General features: G+C 43.6%; 3 protein-coding genes across 5 annotated transcripts in view; all 3 read left to right on the top strand.

The window, feature by feature from the left end:
• Nucleotides 1-616, top strand: part of tspan7b (tetraspanin 7b) — a 46,268-nt gene extending 45,652 nt beyond the window's left edge. Inside the window, exon 9 of the transcript XR_008833529.1 lies at nucleotides 235-616. The gene's annotated coding sequence lies outside the window, so the exon portion shown is untranslated. The remainder of the gene's footprint in view (nucleotides 1-234) is intronic.
• Nucleotides 617-2,821: 2,205 nt separating this feature from the next.
• On the top strand, nucleotides 2,822-4,543 carry LOC130204451 (mid1-interacting protein 1-B-like). The gene has a single exon (XM_056431199.1). The coding sequence runs from the start codon at nucleotides 3,206-3,208 to the stop codon at nucleotides 3,704-3,706; it is 501 nt and encodes a 166-aa protein (XP_056287174.1). The 5' UTR covers nucleotides 2,822-3,205; the 3' UTR covers nucleotides 3,707-4,543.
• A 4,225-nt stretch (nucleotides 4,544-8,768) lies between these two features.
• Nucleotides 8,769-19,298, top strand: part of si:dkey-100n23.5 (cyclic AMP receptor-like protein A) — a 65,730-nt gene continuing 55,200 nt past the window's right edge. The window contains exons 1-5 of one of the 3 annotated variants that reach the window (XM_056425598.1): nucleotides 8,769-8,995; nucleotides 13,405-13,457; nucleotides 14,769-14,823; nucleotides 16,306-16,362; nucleotides 16,450-16,510. In XM_056425598.1, the coding sequence (XP_056281573.1) occupies nucleotides 8,921-8,995; nucleotides 13,405-13,457; nucleotides 14,769-14,823; nucleotides 16,306-16,362; nucleotides 16,450-16,510 (301 nt within the window). In that variant the 5' untranslated portion in view covers nucleotides 8,769-8,920. The remainder of the gene's footprint in view (nucleotides 8,996-13,404; nucleotides 13,458-14,768; nucleotides 14,824-16,305; nucleotides 16,363-16,449; nucleotides 16,511-19,298) is intronic. The other 2 variants (XM_056425590.1, XM_056425605.1) reach the window with 2 other exon arrangements.

Genomic DNA, 19,298 nt, shown 5'->3' with positions numbered 1-19,298 from the left:
ATAATAAAAATAATATATGAAACAGACTAAATCAGCATCACTCCGCTACAAGTTTACATGTTAAACATTATATATTAAATCACTCCGCTACATGTTTACATGTTAAACATTATATATTATAAAGATGAAGTACATGTGTTTTACTGATAAAGGAGCCTTTTCACAATGTGGTATCGTTACTTTTACTTGAGTAAATGACAAGAGTACTTGTTCCACCTCTGTTCTTCCGGACAGGGAATCACCTTTGAAGAGAAGGAGGAGGGGAAGATTACGGAGACAGAAACCAAACTGGACCAGCAGGTTCTGCCATTCACATTCCTCCCATTCCAGCTGAGCCACCATGTTTCAGTTCACAGTGATTCACTGGGATCCTCTCTCACTGGGCATGGAGTTTCAGCCAGATCATTCCTGGGCACGACGTTCCCATTGTGAGCGTCCAGTCACCGAATCCGTCAGACCGGTTTTCATTGACAACCAGACAGGCGGATATACAGTCTGTTGTTGTTGTTATTGTTGACGGTTTCGCAGTGAAAACATGTTGCTCTGTAGTTTCAGTCCAACCAGAATTGTTTTGCAGAAGATTGTGTTTCAGACCCCCCCCCCCCCCACCCCAAGTGCACATACTGCACGGACGACTAATGCAGGGCTATTTCTGTTGTAGACCCCCCTCCCTGTTTACCAGCAGTCAAGAGTATGGGGGGGGGGGGGGGAATCAGCTGTCCTCCGACGCTGCTGGGAACTGGCTGGTGCAACAGTTTGTTTTGAGGTGTAATCTGAAATGCTTGTCAGTCCTGTAACTGGCTTAGACTAAAGTTACCCTGAGGGGAGATAAGCAGGCCTGTAATGTCCCTGCAAGGACTGCTCCGGTGCATGTGAGACTCAATAAAGTGGGAACCTTTTTTTCTTCTTTCTTTTTACGACATTTGCCCGTCCACATTGTATCACTGTAATTGTGTCGTAATTGGACAACGGCAGCGAGGATATAATTGTTGGGCGTGTGCACATTTTTATGTAGCACCAATTATACTTCACCTGTGTGACATCCTGGATGTATTATTGTGACCGCTGTTGTAGCTTTTGTATTGACTGGTCAGTGGATCTCTAAACATGTGCTGACCAGACAAGCCGTCAAAATGGGAGAGGGAATGACACAACACCCAGTTTTAGGGGTGGGAAATAACTAAGTAGGTATACATTAGAAGTGATGAAGCAGAATGTCTTCATGTAAATGCCGGTTAAGTCACTATTGCCTAAAGAGGTACACTACCGTTCAAAAGTTTGGGGTCACTTAGAAATGTCTTTATTTTTCAAAGAAAAGCACTGTTTTTTCAATAAAGATAACATTAATCAAAAATACACTCTCTACATTGTTAATGTGGTAAATGACTATTCTAGGTGGAAACGTCTGGTTTCTAATGAAATATCTCCAGAGGTGTATAGAGGCCCATTTCCATCATCACTCCAGTGTTCTAATGGTACATTGTGTTTGCTAATCTGATTAGAAAACCCTTGTGCAATTATGTTAGCACAGCTGAAAACAGTTATGCTGGTGATATAAGATATACAACTGGCCTTCCTTTGAGCTTGAAATTTGAAGAACAAAATTAATACTTCAAATATGAATCATTATTTCTAACCTTGTCAATGTCTTGACTATATTTTCTATTCAATTTTCAATTCATTTGATAAATAAAAGTGAGTTTTCATGGAAGACACAAAATTGTCTGGATGACCCCAAACTTTTGAACGGTAGTGTATATCGCCGTGGTGATTGAGCCCCCTGAGGAAAGCCCTCGGGTTGGCAGAACTATGCACCGGGTGTTGGTGGCAACATTCCTGGGAAAGGCGCCACTGTTTGGATCTCTGGGAAGTGAGATCCACAAACGCATCGTCATCAAATATCACAATGTTTTTTTACCATGATGCCTAAATATGGTAGGTGGAGGTTCATACACACGATGACGTAATGAGTAGGCGGTTGAAGGTGAATCGTAGAACAGCCATGTACGTTAATGACATGCTTGTATCGCTATGCAGCCTTCAAAACTAGGAAGAGACAGGCGCCATATTGAAATGTGAAGATGTCAAGGCCTAAAAAGATATCTCGTCTCATTTCAGGATGGACCGACAATTTTCACATATGAATGTATTGCCTGTATATCCTCTCATCAAGACTCCTCAGATTCATCCTTTAGGAACCACTGGACTAAACTACCCGACCACAAGCAGCTCTAATACCATTGATCATATAAAATAATACCTGTTATGTCATTTAATCTATATCAGGGGCTATTTCATCTACACTAATTTAGCCTCGTGCAACTATTGCTGAAAGACTTGAAAGACCCACCATGACACGCAGAGTCAGTGAATGGAACCAAAGCCCTGAACACTTGTTGCCTCTGTGTTTTTCTCTCGATGATGTGCGAGGCAACAGACGCGCTTCCCTCATTGGTCCGACACCGATTTGTCCCTCCTCCGAGGACACTGCCATCTGATTGGCTGGCACTGGAGGCCGGGGAGCAGTGGGCCGATGGCCTGGCTCATGAATATTCATGCCACCCGTCCTGCTCGGCCGGGGCCTCACCCACGGCATGTCATCGGAACAGAATGTGGAGGATGGGGGTGATGATGTAATAGTCGTTTTGATTTCGTGGGAAGTAAAGTCATTGCACAGATTCAGGGCACATCAATGCAAGTTATGGATGTTAACAAGTGAATGGACATCTGTTGTGCGTAATTACGCGCGTCTAAAGCATTTACAAATATATATTTCGGGTCTGCGCTCTGTGCAGTTGGGTTTGCCTTGCTGCCACTGTGAAGCAACTCGTCTGCTATGCCGGGTGCTATTACAGGTCATTTGGATCCGGTTTCAATTGCAGTGGCAGAACTTGACAAACAGGTCGTGGCACCGCCTTCAGACCAACACCTGTATTTTCCGATCCTTTATAAAAACGCACCCAGCCTCCCCGCAGACTAGAAACCACGACAAGGGCTCCAGCACTCATCAGGGGCGAAACTGACGTCGCCTGATTTACAGCACAGCCAATCCCCGCTGCAGCTTCACTGACAGCCAGACGCTCCTCTCTAAGCCGATCCACTCGGAATTAGAGCGCCGCTCTCGCAGAGGAGAAACCAAACAAGGCGAGAAACTCGGGTCGCTTTCATTTCCCCCCCCAAAAAACAACAACAACCTCTCGTCAACATGATGATGCAGCTGCCAGAATCCTACATCCAGAAGAACTCCCTCTTCAACGCCATGAACCGCTTCATCGGCGCGGTCAACAACATGGACCAGACCGTCATGTTGCCCAGCATGCTGCGGGACGTCCCGCTGGAGGAGGACAGGGAGATGAGCTCCCTGAAGTCGGACGAGGACGAGGGGGACATGTACAGCTACTACCAGCTGCTCAAGTCCATCCGCAGCGACGTGGAGTTGGGGGTGCGTTGCGAGGCGGCCGACGGGAGGCGCAAGGAGGGCATGGTGATCAGCCGCATGAACTCGTCCGCGTCCATCGCCTCCAGCCTGTCGCTGTCGTCGTCAGAGGAGGAGTACGAAGAGGAGGAGGAGGACGAGGACGAGGACTTGCAGAAGCAGGTCCAGTACCACCTGACCGGGCTGCAAGGAGTGCTGTCCAAGCTCACGCTGCAGGCCGACTTCCTCACCAAGCGCTACAAGCAGGAGGTCGGGATCGGCCAGTACTGAGAGCCCACTTTAAAAAAAATTGTATTACACTTCTCTATGGGCCTTATTACTACTGATGAAATTTGTGAAAGAACATTTGAATGGTAGAGAACAAAAAGTGGGTCATTTTCTATCTGTGTGGGCTCTTATGTGGTATTATTGACTGCGGATGTGTCGATGCGAGAAGGAAGCGTGGTGCGCACTCCAACAGTTGGGTCCGCATCGCGCCTTAATCCCCGTGGCGCACAGATGAAACATATTTAAAACTTTTGAAAAAAACAAAAAACAACCTTTTTTGTATTTAATGTATTATTTATTACCTCACGCTGAATAGCGTGTGAGCCTAAATGTTGTGTCGAAAGCCGGAGAAGGAGGAGAGGACTGCATGAACCCGCACGGCCCCGCGCGGTCTGAACCGATACTGACGAAAGATTCGGCTTCCTGTTTGTGTCGCCGAGGATGTCAGTGTGTTCAGACGCACGTGGACCCGTGTGTGTGTGTGATCGGTTCCCCCCTTCAAATCGGACGTGTCTGTTGTGTCTGTTGTGTCTTTAGACTCCTCTCGCGCGGAGGGAGGCAGATGCTCACTGCCTGTGATCTCCTCGTGCCCCACATGGCCAATGAACCAGAAATGATGCTTCTCTGCATGCAGAGAATAATGAGGGGGGGGGGGGTTCCCACCAAGATGCTGTTGTTGTCATTGTCATTTATTTGCTATTATTATTAATATTATTATTATGCCATTGTTTGTGTCCATCTGTCGAAAATAAGCGTATGCGTTTATGCACCTTCTGCACTACTTTTGTACTGATAACATTTGTTTCTAAAAAAGAGAAAATAAACTTTTATATGAATTTACCTCATTTGTCACGTTGGGTTTTCTTTTCACAAATGCAGGTATATGCTACACATTGAGCTCCTATTACAGAACAAAAAACTGAATGTGGTTTTCAAAACGACCGAAAACTTCATAAGGAGACCAAGACCAAGATGGCTTCTGCACATCCATTTTCCTCCATTGTGCAGTCTTAATACAGCAAATACCTGACAGTAATGTCATAGAGGCACGTTTTGTTAGGCCCCCACACAAATAATTTGGCATTCTTTTTCTTGAGTGTAATGTCATTATATAAAACTGTTGTTTCTCACATGGAACCGTTGTTTATAAATCTAACATGCTACATATGTGTGTCCTGGTTTGTATGTTTTCTCCCCCTTCAAATTACAATCCAATAGCCTGTCATCATACTTAACGATAAACTCCCCGGGCACTAGGACCTTGGGGAGGCTGCTGCCCCGGCTTTCTTACTCTGCCAAGTAATGTCGCTCATCAACGACAGCCAGGATTACAGCCAATGAGGTGAGATCAAGGGAACTTGTAAATCCAGGTAGTTACAGAATGTGTATATAATTAGTTATTAACGATTGTTTCCTGCTTACATTCATCTTTACTTGAGGAAAATGAAAGGAAACTTAGAAACTGTCTCCAGTGAGAGAGACTGTGAATGAGGGAATTCGAAATACAAGAAATAACTTTCAACATCTCTCTATTCTTTGCATTAATATATATTATTATATATTTATTTTGTTCCCTCTATTGAATGGTATATTTGACACTGGACTAGTTCATCTTTATCTCAGTGATAGTCTCCAAATGAGCAAAAAATATCCCTATGACCCTGAAATTCTGTCTAACAAAAAACAAAACAAAAATGTATGCGCGCGCAAACATAACTACAGATTCCAGTCCCCTTGAAGCTCAGCCCCCCTTTTCTTTGATTCCAAACGCCCCGGTTGTACAGTATGCAAAAACAATTAACTTGAAAAGGAAAACAATGTCCTTCAGGGCCTATACGATGTTTTACTATATAATTAAAATGTCAAAGGACGAGGTCATACTGTACAAACTAGTGAGCTGTTTTATAACAAAGATTATTTTGCCAATGATTTCCCTTCATAGGCACGCAGGATTTAATAACGCAAAGAGGTCTTAGCTGTTGGAGATCATGTCCAACCGCTGCACCTAAAACTACAACCATGTTGATTGAGAACGATATGACGCGGCAGCATATTACAAATTAGCAAACAGGTTAAACCAAAGTCTTAATTCTTAGGAAAATCATAATTTGCATTCCAAGAAAGACATTTTCCACCTCGAAGGATTCAAAATACCTCCGGGTGGAGGAATGTTCCCTTCAGGTTCAATCACAACTCCGACCACGTCTACCTGCAAAAGTTCTCTGATGACTCTGCAATCGTCGGACTCATCTCTGCCGACGATGACAGGGAGCACAGAGAACTGAACCAGGACTTTTTGGAATGGTGCCAGCGGAACCGCCTCCACATCAACTCCAGTAAGACCAAGGAGCTGGTGGTGGACTTCCTCCGTGGTACCAGTGAGCATCCATGGACTGGACATTGAGATTGTAACATCTTATAAGTACCTGGGTGTTCACCTGAGCAACAAACTGGACTGGGCTGACCACGCACACACACTCTATAAGAAGGGACAGAGCAGACTCTTCCTGTGAGGAGACTGAGGTCCTTTGGAGTGCAGGGAGCCCTCCTGAAGACCTTCTTTGACTCTGTGGTGGCATCCGCCATCTTTTATGGAGTGGTCTTCTGGAGCAGCAGCATGGCAGCGGCTGACAGGAAGAGGCTGAACGAGCTGATGAAGAAGGCCAGCAGCGTGCTGGGTGTCCTCTGGATGCTGTGGAGGTGGTGGGGGACGGGAGGATGATGGCAAAGCTCTCGTCCCTGATGAACCACACCTCACACCCCATGCATGACACTCTGGCAGCTCTGCAGCTGCTTCAGCCACTGGCTGATTCCTCCCCGTGTCTGAGGAGAGGAACCACAAGTCCTTCAGCTGCTGTCAGGCTGCACAACACACTGCAGGAGATCGCTGGAGATCCTGGCAAACTCAACACTTTACTCAGCACTTTACTTTGTAGTCCCCTTGTATATTTAGTATTAGTATTTAGTTTTTAGTTTTTTAGTATTTAGTTTTGTGTTTTATAATTATTTTTATTAATGCTCTGATGTGCACCGCTGCTGTGATTTTTGAAATTTCCCCACTGTGGGACGAATAAAGGTATATCATATCATATCATAACACCTTGAACCATCTCAACCCCCAAAGTCAAGAGCATGTGGAGGAGCGGCTGTTCTTCCAGTAACGTTACATGTGTACGGCCATCTTGAATCCTTGTAAAAAGACATGTTTTGTTTTAATTTGTTGATGTGTTTGAGTGTGCATGTTTACGTCCGTGCGTTGTTTTATGTAATATAGCTTATCATTGGGAAAAAGAGGAAGAAACCACAGATCTCCCTCATTGTTGTTTGAGTAACTGTCAGTAACAGCATCAAAGGCCACGGAGGGAAAAGGGTGCAGCTGGAATTTCAGTGTCACAACAGGTCAATCGGGTGATACTTTCCACTTTCACTCTTTCTCACACACACATTGTGAAATATGTCTGATTACCTTCGTGTTGAAAATGCGGAAGGTAATGTTTGGTTATGTTTTGATCGACGTGTATTTATTTATGTATTTATATATTTATTTATTTGTATGCGTGTTATTCGCATAAGTAAAAAAGTATGAAACCGAATCGCATGAAATTTGGTGGGATGATTGGTTATTATCCGGGGACCATTTGATTAGATTTTGGGATCGATCGGGTCAAAGGTCAAGGTCAAGGTCATGAAAAGGTCAAAATCTTCTTGAATCGCATGACATTTGGTGGGATGATTGGTTATTATCCGGGGACCATTTGATTAGATTTTGGGATCGATCGGGTCAAAGGTCAAGGTCATGAAAAGGTCAAAATCTTCTTTTTACCATAGCGTGGTCAATTTCTATCCAATTTGCATGCAACTAATGCTAAAATGTTCATAATTCAATGCCCAATCTTGTGATATGCGAAGGTATGCGCTCTACCGAGTGCCCGTTCTAGTTGATAATGTTATTGTGCCTACAATCAGTGGAAACACAACCGCAGAGGAAACAGGAAGTATTTTGATGAGATCAGAAAGTGCACGCAACACTGCCGTGAATAGCTGAGATTCACTTCAAAAAGCTATACTGCAGAAAGTACAATTTCTTATAAACCTTTTCTTCAAATAACGAGAAACTTGACAAAGTTACTTCATTCATTTAAATACTTTCTAGTCTGTTTCTATTCAGGGACAATCTTACAGACTCTCTTTAAAAAAAATCCAGATAAAGTCTTACAAAGGGAGCAACACTTTAGAGTGATTACAAAAGATGCAGCAACAGATTTCTACATTCAGGACAAAAGACACAAATGCCTACGTGCATTTGGCTGAATGAGGATGCTGGATTTTAAAAACATCCACTAAGATAACCTTGTCATTAACCTTGAGGTGAATGCCGGAGGCTATCGCTTCGACCCATAGTGTCAATCTCAAAACAGTGCTTGTGAGCAAACAAGGACATCACTCCTTCCTGAGGCCTTTTGTTAGTGTAGTATGATAATGAGAGCCAGAATAAGTTTCAGAGATGTTTGTTGTTGTTGATCGGCATTTAAGAAAGTTACGACAGTACAAGTACCTAAACTGATGGTGAAATGCACCTTAAACACCCTACAAATAACCTTTGTGAGAACTTATATGTTGTTTGTCTTTGTTGAAGTGAAGTATAACGTATACATTGAGCTTAAAACAAATACAAACGTTTACAACAAGTTGTCTTAACTCTCTGTGCACACACACATCATACACAATCCTCTCTGAAAGCATACCACACTCAGGAGTGGACACTTATTATTTAGATGATTTTCATTTTATTTGTATTTTATTATTTTTTATGCAATCTATTCATTATTATCCTTATTTCCCCTCTTCTTCTTTTTTTTCTTGGAGTGAGAATCATTTGATGTGTGTTGTTCGTTGTGTGTTGTACACTGTACCTGAATATTATGTGTACCAAGACATACAACTGGAACATTGACAAAGAAAGTGACTGTATGAAAATACATAGTTATGTTGTTGACAACTACATTTAAAAAAGTGAGTAAAAAAAAAAAAACAGAGTATATATCCAAGTCTTGAAACACGTCTGGCCCCCTTCGACAACGCTTGACTCAGAAACGGTCCGAGGGGCTTTTTGTCCCTTTGAGCGCACCGTAGAAACCGGAAGTGAAAAAGAAAAAGAGCTACAGCTAAACAAAAACTAATTGACGCTAAACCATCTAAAATACAACTTGTCTCAAAATGGACAGTCAACACCCAAAGAGTAACGATTCACGCTGCGTGTTTTTTAATACAGATTCAGAAGACTATCGATGCGTAAGTAGCATAACATAACTGTAAACTCAGCGTTAGCTTCTTTATTTATTTGAGCTGACGTTAATTAGCTAGTTTGCTAAATAACGTGTCGTTAGCTTACTCCGAGGCTGGTCATTTTGTATTGATTGATTTGCCGATAGCTAGGTCGGTGTGTGGACGCCTGACACCTGCATGGTTCTCGATGCTAAATAGTAACGGTACAACTGGGCTGTGAGTCATTTAACGGGCTAACCAGCTGCATTAATTGGCCTGGTGGACGTTGTCGCTGGAGCGCCACTCATGAAAAACAGCCTGCGGAACTAGTGACGTGAAGGAGCGCGAGCGTTCCCCCGTCGTGTCCGACAGGTGAGCTCCAGCTACCCGAGCTGAGCGCCAGCAGCTGTGACTCCGTTACCGTCAGCTGCTGCTGCTCAGACGACGACGAGAGTCTGTTGTGGATCAAATGAACTCACAGACCGGAGAGTTGATCGTGGTGAATCACGACGTGAGCCGCTCCGTGAGGTCGCTGCAGGTGAACGAGAGCAGGACAACAACACGAGCGTCAGTGGGAGGATAACGAAACACACGTGTGCGTCTTCTTCATGGCACTGCTGTGTGTTTGCATTGTGTGTTATTGGACACCTTTTGCTTTAATACGTGTCTGAGGGACGTGTTTTACTTCACGACGTGTTTTACTTCACTCCGTGTGGTCGACTTGATATGATTATTGAAATGCCCTTACTAACTGCTTTGCATACAATCCATTGTGATAGATAAAACCTTCCCAGCAACATGTAAAGTGGTTCATATTGACTTGTTCAACATTCAAGTCTTGCTAACATGTTAATACATCACATGTCATTCATGACATCACATGTCATTTAGCTGAGGCTTTTATCCAAAGCGACCTACAATAAGTGCATCAACCAAGAGTACAAACTCAGAACTACAAGAATACAGAAAGTAACATTTCTTGAGAAAGCCAAACTACAAAAATATCATTAATACCATCAGCAATACCATGAGTAATACCATCAGTAATACCATGAGTAATACCATAATACCATAAGTAATACCATGAGTAATACCATAATACCATGAGTAATACCATACGTAATACCATGAGTAATACCATAATACCATGAGTAATACCAAGAGTAATACCATAAGTAATACCATAATACCATGTGTAATACCATGAGTACTACCATGAGTACTACCATGAGTAATACCATGAGTAATACCATAATACCATGTGTAATACCATGAGTACTACCATGAGTACTACCATGAGTAATACCATGAGTAATACCATAATACCATGAGTAATACCATAAGTAATACCATGAGTAATACCATACGTAATACCATGAGTAATACCATAATACCATGAGTAATACCATAATACCATGAGTAATACCATAAGTAATACCATGAGTAATACCATAATACCATGAGTAATACCATGAGTAATACCATGAGTAATACCCCGATTATTACCATAAGTAAGTGCCATTCAAGTACATATTATGATCCAGTAGCACCAGTAGCACGACTTCGGGTGACTTGAGAAGCGCTATATAAAATAAATGATTATTATTATTATGATATACACAGTGGACCGGGACCATTGAGTACTTCTACTCTCTACTGCATGAAGTACATGTTCTGATAACTCTGCTCTGCTCCCACTGAAGTAACATTGTGGATGCAGGGCTTGGTGCAAAGTGCCATTGCTACTTTGACTAAAGTTCATGATCTCAATACTTCTACCACCAGTAAGAGCCAGTCCCATTCAGGGACCCGGTTATAAATGTGAGCTATAATGTTAGCTAAAATATATGTATATATATATATATATATATGGTATATGTACAGTTGCAGTGGTAGCGACTTGCTAAGTTTGAATGCACATATTGTCAGTTGCGTTGGATAAAAACATCAGTCGAATAAATATACTACCCAGGGTTAATGTTGCATTTGATTTCCCTGTCAGTCGTCCCTGCAGCTCGACCAGAGACCAGGAAGTAGCCCGGCTCGAATCGGCACCCATCTCGCAAAAATACCAATCACAAATATTGCACATCGTGACCTTCGCAAGCGTGGCTGCAAATGAGATTCCATTGAATCCAGACGCGGGGTGTGGCATTAAGTACACACCCTGAGGATTTGTAAAAGAGGAGACAATAAACCTGTCTCCGGAAAGGAATTGTCGGGGGATAACCTCGTTACGAAATACCCGGCTGGGATCGGTTTGCGGCTTCCCCTCCGGATCGAGGCCGGCGCACGGGCGGATTAGTTCAGCGGCCTCCGTCTCCGGTGCGTTCGTGTTCGCGCGAGACGATGAAATGTCTTTCTGGTGTCGTGCAGCTCGAGGCTCCAGGTCATCGCCCGCTCCGTCTCGGCCTATCGGAGAATGCTGCGCTAACGCTGTAGCGCCTCGAGCCCAAATATCTCCCCCGGCGACAAGCAATCGCTCATGATTACGAGCAATTGATCACAGTGTCCCTCACGCTGTCTCACTAACCCAGATACAGGCGGCTCACAGTGACCGAGCCGGCTACACCAGTTTCACTGTGGCATCATAGCTCACACACATCCGCCTCCCATCGCATTCTCTATGCATGTTTTCCACCCAGCCGGCTCTGTTCCTTGCATCCTCCTCTTTTGTGAGTTGAAAAACAGATTTCCATGATCTAGTGCCTCATTACCTTCGCATTGAAAATGCAGAAGGTTATGTTTTGATCGCCATGTATTTATTTATTTATTTGTATGCGTGTTACTCGCATAACTCAAAAAGTATTAAACCGAATCGCATGAAATTTGGTGGGATGATTGGTTATTATCCGGGGACCGGTTGATTAGATTTTGGGATTGATCGGGTCAAAGGTCAAGGTCATGCAAAGGTCAAAATCTTCTTGAATCGCATGAAATTTGGTGGGATGATTGGTTATTATCCAGGGACCATTTGATTAGATTTTCGGATCGATCGGGTCAAAGGTCAAGGTCATGAAAAGGTCTAAATCTTCTTTTTACCATAGCGCAGTCAATTCTTATCCAATTGGCATGCAACTAATGCCAACATGTTCATAATTCAATGCCCAATCTTGTGATATGCGAAGGTATGCGCTCTACCGAGTGCCCGTTCTAGTTTTAAGGATAACATGCTCATACATACAGATGTTTGTGCGACTTGCATATCGTAAGAAGGGGAAATCCATACCCCAAAGTACAGCATCATAAACTTTTTCAAAAAGCAAGATCACTCATGCCCCTATTTATAAGACGGTTTGTTTGGAAAATGCCGTCTTTCACCACTCCTGCAGTTCCGTACCGGGAGCAATCGTTCAAATGTAATTAAAACGGTAATAAAAACCGGTAAAAGGCTTCAAAGAAGAAAAGATAATCTGTTGTCTAGCTCTCTTTTTATGTCTAGTGTATCCAGCAGCCTGACTGCAACGCACAGTTCTTGTGAACAACTTGAAACCCACTTCCACAGCATGTGTTTTCTCTGTGGGACGACGCGTGTTTGTCGTGGAAACCGTTGCGCTGCGTTGTCTGCAGAATGCCACGGTGTCGCCCGCTCTGTTTTGGACGCGAGGTTTCTGGCAGGCACGTTCGTCCTCCTCGCTTCTCATTCCTCTCGTTCCTCACATCGTTACCTTCACATTGAAAATGCGGAAGGTAATGTTTTGATCGCCGTGTATTTATTTATTTATTTGTATGCGTGTTACTCGCATAACTCAAAAAGTATTAAACCGAATCGCATGAAATTTGGTGGGATGATTGGTTATTATCCGGGGACCATTTGATTAGATTTTGGGATCGATCGGGTCAAAGGTCAAGGTCACGAAAAGGTCAAAATCTTCTTTTTACCATAGCGCGGTCAATTTATATCCAATTGGCATGCAACTAATGCCAAATGTTCATAATTCAATGCCCAATCTTGTGATATGCGAAGGTATGCGCTCTACCGAGTGCCCATTCTAGTTCTCTTTGTTTTGGTTCTTGAGTCGGTTTCAAAGCGGCCTTATTGCGCAACAGCAATAGCAGCGCCCTGTGTTTTCTAGCATGTTCCAAATGTGTCAGACGCATGTCGAGTCGGCGCTCGTGAACCCCTCAGGCGTCCGCGCCGCTCTCGGAGAAGCCGAGTCGCCCGGTCGGGGACGCAAAAGAACATTTTCTTCTACTTCCTTCTCGTTGCACACGAAGGCATGCGGGGAACACGCGTCCACACGGCCGTCGCTAAGCCGGTGATGATGGCAGCGCTGTGTTCGTGCAGCGCCTCCTCAGAACCGTTCACACAACCCTTCACTGACACAGAGACATTGCAGTGTGTTAAATGTACATTGCATTGTTGTTTTCTTACTGTTCATCGATGTGAGCCCTATCCTGCACGTCAGTAAAGGGACTGTTTTTCTGATTTGCAGGTGGTGATTTTAAGAGTAAAACGAGCGACGGGAACCTTCTCCCTCGTAGGATGGTAAATATTTCCTCAAATTATTTCACTTGAATCCGTGACTTTTATTTCACACCAGACGGTTTGATTGTTAGTTCAGTAACGTTACATGCGGCCATCTTGAATACTCGCGAAAGCCACGTTTTGTTTTCATTTCCCTCGATGTGTTTGTGCTGAATTAATATTTCCCAGAATACAGTGCAGTCTTGCAGAATAAAACAGTATGTGATTGGTACAGCATAGAAAATCAGCCAAATATATATAAATATATTTATTTATATGTATCTCCATATATATATGTATTTATATATATATATATATATATTATATATAAACCTATATATTTATATATATACATAAATATATATTTATTTATCTACATAAATATGTAGATAAATATATATATTTCTATGTATGTATATATATATCTATATGTTCTCTGCGCCACACAGCTGTTTTTTAATGACCGGGTCCCTGTTTTCTTTATCTTCCTCCTTTTTAAAAATTTTTTGTATGGGATTAAAAAAACGTTAAAAGAATCGCCTTATGCAAATGTTTTATTGGGGAGGGAGTGCACTCGACACGTTTGTTAGACCTCGAGGACTGAATGTAAACCCACCTTTAGTTTGTTGACGTGAGAGCTCCACAGGGCGCCTTTAACCTGCGCCCACTAACTGAACCGGGAGGCCGGTCTTTAAATACCGTCAGATCTACGGTAAACTGTATTTACTACCGTGAAGCGTTTCATTGAGCCGGTGTTCAAGAAGTTGTGTTGGTTATGAATGTTATCTCCATTGAAGGAAACGTCATTTAAGTTAGATTATATAAGTTAACACGTTGCTTTCTAATGAAACTAAAAGTGTCTCGGCTATAAACCAGAAAGTCTATCGCCACGTTGTTAGAAACAAACGAGGCAAATTAATAAAAATACACATTCATAATTCCAAACAAGGCATTGGAGGTTTCCTCATTTGTTGCTATAGTTGATTGTGATTTTGGAGGCAGCATCTAGATGAACTGCATCTTGTTTTTGGGGGCCTCCCTCCTTCCGATGCTGCTGAGCAGGTCTCTGCAGGTTTCATTAGTTCCGCTGCTTTAATGGTCAGTAATCCCCCCGAGAACACGCCGACGAATATCGGCACGTTGGAGGAAAGGTTACGACAGAGCCTGCGGGACGCACACGCGTGTGCGTAGGAGTTGTTGTGACGCACGTGTGTGTGTGTGTGTGTGTATGTGTGTATGCATTAAGATGGTATTGAACAACAAATGACCTGCAGTGAGCGAGTAACATCTCACTGCCTCTCTCTCTCTCTTTCTCTTTCTTTCTCTCCACAGCTTGTTCATGCTCTTTGTGATCTGGCTGCTGCACAGGTATCACTCTCTGGCTCAGGTGAACTAGCCCCCCCCTACACACGCACACATACACACACACACACACACACACACACACATATATATATATATATATCTGTTTGCTTCATTGCCACCGGAAATATGTTTAATTAGCCACAGCGAATATTTGCATAATTGAACCCAATTAAAATTGCACAGACGAATCAATCGTGGAGTTAATTGAGTGATGGTGGTTCTGTGATAATGACGGCTGTCTCTCTCGCCCCTCCGAGCGAAGACGGTTGCACTCCACTTACGGTCTGACGATGCATTGGACACGTATTACTCCTTTTTCCTTCTCCCTTTCCACCGAGCGCTGTTTTTTAATTTCATCCCCAAAAAACAAGCCTCCCCCTCCCCCGCGCGGCGCGGCGAGAGCCGGTCCGACAGGTCCGTCGAGGCTCAGCGGCGCCTCGCGTTATCCTCCTAATCTGAAGGCAGTGACAGCTTAACGTGGGGGCTCTGATGGATCCTATTACCTCTGGACCAGGTCACACAGAGTGGCTTCACCTCCTCCTGCTCCTCATCCTCCCCCACTCCTCTGCCCCCCCGCACAACATAAACCCTCTCCTCACCGCGCCCCCTCACAAAGGTTATCCGTCAGTCAGTGGTCTTTAATGCTCTCTCTTTAGGGCTTTTTCAGCCCCCCCCCCCTCCCCCCGCCCACTCCTATGTAGCCTTGGCACGGTCATTCCTGGACAAATTAATAAAGGGCCGTGTGCGTGTGTGTGTGTGTATGTATGCATGCATGTGTGTGTGTGTGTATATGTATGTGTATGTATGTGTGTGTGTGTGAGTGTGAATGTGTGTGTATATGTGTCTGTATGTACGTGTGTTTGTGTATATGTGTGTGTGTATGTGTGTTTGTGTATATGTGTGTGTATGTGTGTGCATGTGTTTGTGCAAGTGTCTTTGTGTGTGTCTGTGTAGGTGTTTGTGTGTGCCTGTGTGTGTATGTAAGTGTATGTGTGTGTGTGGGTGTAGATGTATGTGTGTGCATGTGTGTGCATGTGTATGTGTGTGTATTAGATTAGATATTCCTTTATAAGTCCCACAGTGGGGACATTTCAGGATGTATATATGTGTGTTTGTGTGTGTGTTTGTGTATGCTTGTGTATGTGTTTGTTTGTGTGTGTTTTTGTATGTGTGTGTGTGTGTGTGTTTGTGTGTGTGTGTTTGTTTGTGTGTGTGTGTGTGTGTGTATATAGAAGAAGGAGTTTCTGCAGCACACAGATTATTGGTTTATTCCTCCACATGAACAGGATGGTTTGGTTCAGGCGGTTTGAGGAGCTTCTCTCTCCTCCTCCTCTTATTTCTCCAGGAGCCTCATCTCTGATCATTTGAGTCTTCATTTGCCCTGTCTCCTCCACGTGAATATTAATGCGCCGGCATATTAAGCATCGGCTTTTTTGATGTTGTTGTTGTTGTTGTTGTTGTTGGAGAACCCCCCTCACGCCTCCCTCTCCTTCCCACATCGCAGAAGATGATCCTCAGCCTGACGGTGGCCGCCTTCTTCGACAGCGTAGCGTACGTCATGGTGAGTCACACTCGACACGCACACATCACGGCTTCTTCTTCTCTGGTCGTTTGTGAACACGTTGCTGCTCCTCCCCCTCCTCCCCAGGGTGACTCCCATCCAGAGGGATCTCTGTGTGACTTCCAGGCCTGCTGGCTGACGTACTTTGGTAAGACAACGTGGTGAACAGTAGAGGTGGAGTGGAGACCCCACAGCTCTCGCTTGCAGGTCATGGTGGGAACATATGAGTGATGTCACTTCTGAGTTTGGGCTTGAGAACCAGAGGTGGGCTGACACCGGTTGCTCCGCCTCATGGAGCTGATGCGTTCAATGCAACGTGGGCGAGTTGTTGGTGCAGGGTTCGTACAGTCATGGAAAACCTGGAAAAGTCCTGGAATTTAAAAATGGTTATTTTCCAGGCCTGGAAAAGTGTGCTCCTTGTTTGATGTGCATTACAGACATAAACTGAATCTGACATGGCACCTACATATGTTGTGTGTTCATACTATATTTATTTTATTTCAATTCTTGGATACCTATGTTGCAATATATATATATATATACAATAACACATATATATATATACAGTATATATATATATATATATATTCATGTAAATGTCCAGGCAAGAAAATAAAATGTTTATTAATCCACAACAAACCAAATAAATAACATGCAGGGTTCGTACGGTCATGTAAAACCTGGAAAAGTCATGTAATTTAAAAATGGTTAAGTCCTTGAAAAAAAATGTAATCCCAAAAGTGTTGGAAAAGTCATGGAATTGTGTTATAAACATATGTTAATGTACACAGTTTGATTAAAAGAATAAACATTTATATAAATATTTATTCTTTTAATCAAACTAGTGTCATTTTGGGTATATACTCATTATACACCGAGATTTTACAAAATGTTTGGTCTTGGAAATTTGGATTAAAAGTCCTGGAAACCCATTGGTCCACGTGTGTATGAACCCTGCTTATGGCACAAAGTTGTCCTCGGCTATGTGAACTCTGGTGTTTACCAGGCAGTTCATGTCTTTCCAGCATTTGAATGCATGCTTTACATGTTTTATTGGATTTGTTTAGTCAACTCGGCATCCTGTACCAAAGTCCTCCAAACCCCCCAGAGAACGGGGATATTTTACTCGCCATTTGTTTTCTCTACGGTTGTCACGGTTGTAAACCCTCTGGGGTCATTTTCTTGATTTTATACAATTTATTAAATTCACCTTTTTAAAGGCACTTTGCATATGACACATACTCGTGTTTTTTATATCAACACTAACAGAACAATCTCAGCTCTCTGTATTCTATATAATGAGGCACCATTTTCCTAAAGCACAAGTTTAAATAGATAATATGGCCCGAAAGCTAAACATTTAAGTTAGATTTGTATTTAAATTCTTCATATCTCTTGTGAAAACAACCCTTTACTCATGTGGATGGACTGCTTTGTCATTTGAAATTGGTTTACCAAAAGGTCTTGGGTTCACAAAAGCAGTGAAATATATGAATATAATGGTAGATATGTAAATAAATGTCAAAATATATATATTTTTTATCGTTTTTCTTTGTAGAAACGATGTGGTCTGTCACAACGTTCACCAAAGTGATAAAAATGGGACTGAGACATGACTTCATACTGCAGATAAAGCTTCGTGGGGTCTGTGCAAATGACAAATTACCATCAGAATTGTTTTGTTTGTCAAATAAAATATGTGTTATACATTAAAATAAAAAAAATTAAAGGCACATTTAGGATCCGCACACCCATATACCACGCCTACCACGCCCCGGACCCGAGTGTGGAGCACCACTTCCTGCCGTTATTAGCCCATTACGATGTCTCCTGTGATGACATTTGGGCTAATTAGGCCCATCTGCATGCTTCTCTGTCTGGGGGATGGCGAGAGGGGGAGTGGGGGGGAGGGAGGGGGAGTGTGTGTGTGTGTGGGGGGGGGGGGATTCCTTCGTGATTCCTTCGTTATTCGGACCAACGTGGCAGGTGCTTCAGCAAATCCAGCTTCTGTAGCCCAGATTAGCATCCGGATTCTTAGTTAGGACTGGCTGCTAATACGAACACTCCACCGGGCTCGTTTTTTTATCGGCCTCGGAGGCACACGCACACACTCAGATGGGTAGAGGGTAATGGGCAGTGAGTTAGTGCTGCGGGGGCTGCTGCCTTGTCACCTCGGTTTATCAGCGAGCATCCCCTCGCGCTCAGGACAAACGGCCGCACATAAACAGCCGCTGAGCGGGCACTTTGTTCCGAGTCCAGCGGGAGCACGCCGCTCCGCTTTTAACTCTGACCCATAAACAGGTTTTTTTCTTTCTTTCTTTTTCTTTAAAAAAGAAGAAGAAATGTGTTCGGCGGTTGGTAGCGGGTGGGGGGGGGGGGTGAGTCTTAATGGGGGGGGGGGGCGCTGCGGGCTGTCGAGTTATGTAAGACGTTGATTTATTGTGATCACGACATCGGCAGCCGGCCTCCTTCGTCGTTCACGGCGCGCTCTTCCTAAACATCGCTTGGGTGTGAAAGGTGTGTGAGTTTTGTGTACGTGCTTTGTGTGTGTGTGTGTGTGTGTGTGTGTGGGCAGGGGGGGGAGGTTGTTTTGAGAAACTTGAGTAAGCTGAGAATTTGGCTCAGAGAATCCATCATCGCCTGTCCTGTCAACAGAAACACACACACACACACACACACACACACACACACACACAGAGGAAAGAGCCTGAATACGAGGACAAAAGAAAAAGGGGAAGGAAGCGTTCTCGTCTCCTCTCTTCCTTGTCTAGGGCGAAAATATATTTATTTTTTCCCCTCTGCTGACTTCGCCTTCCTCTCCCTTTTCTTCATTTCTCCTATTCTCCTCAGTGCCTTCACACACACACACACACACACACACACACACGCTCCGGTCCAGCCCCCCCCCCTCCCCCCTCTTCATTCCTCCCCCTCTC

The sequence above is a fragment of the Pseudoliparis swirei genome, chromosome 2, assembly GCF_029220125.1.
Source record: "Pseudoliparis swirei isolate HS2019 ecotype Mariana Trench chromosome 2, NWPU_hadal_v1, whole genome shotgun sequence".
NCBI lineage: Eukaryota > Metazoa > Chordata > Actinopteri > Perciformes > Liparidae > Pseudoliparis > Pseudoliparis swirei.
Note: the sequence above shows the minus strand (reverse complement) of the source record. Positions and strands in the feature narration are given on the sequence as shown.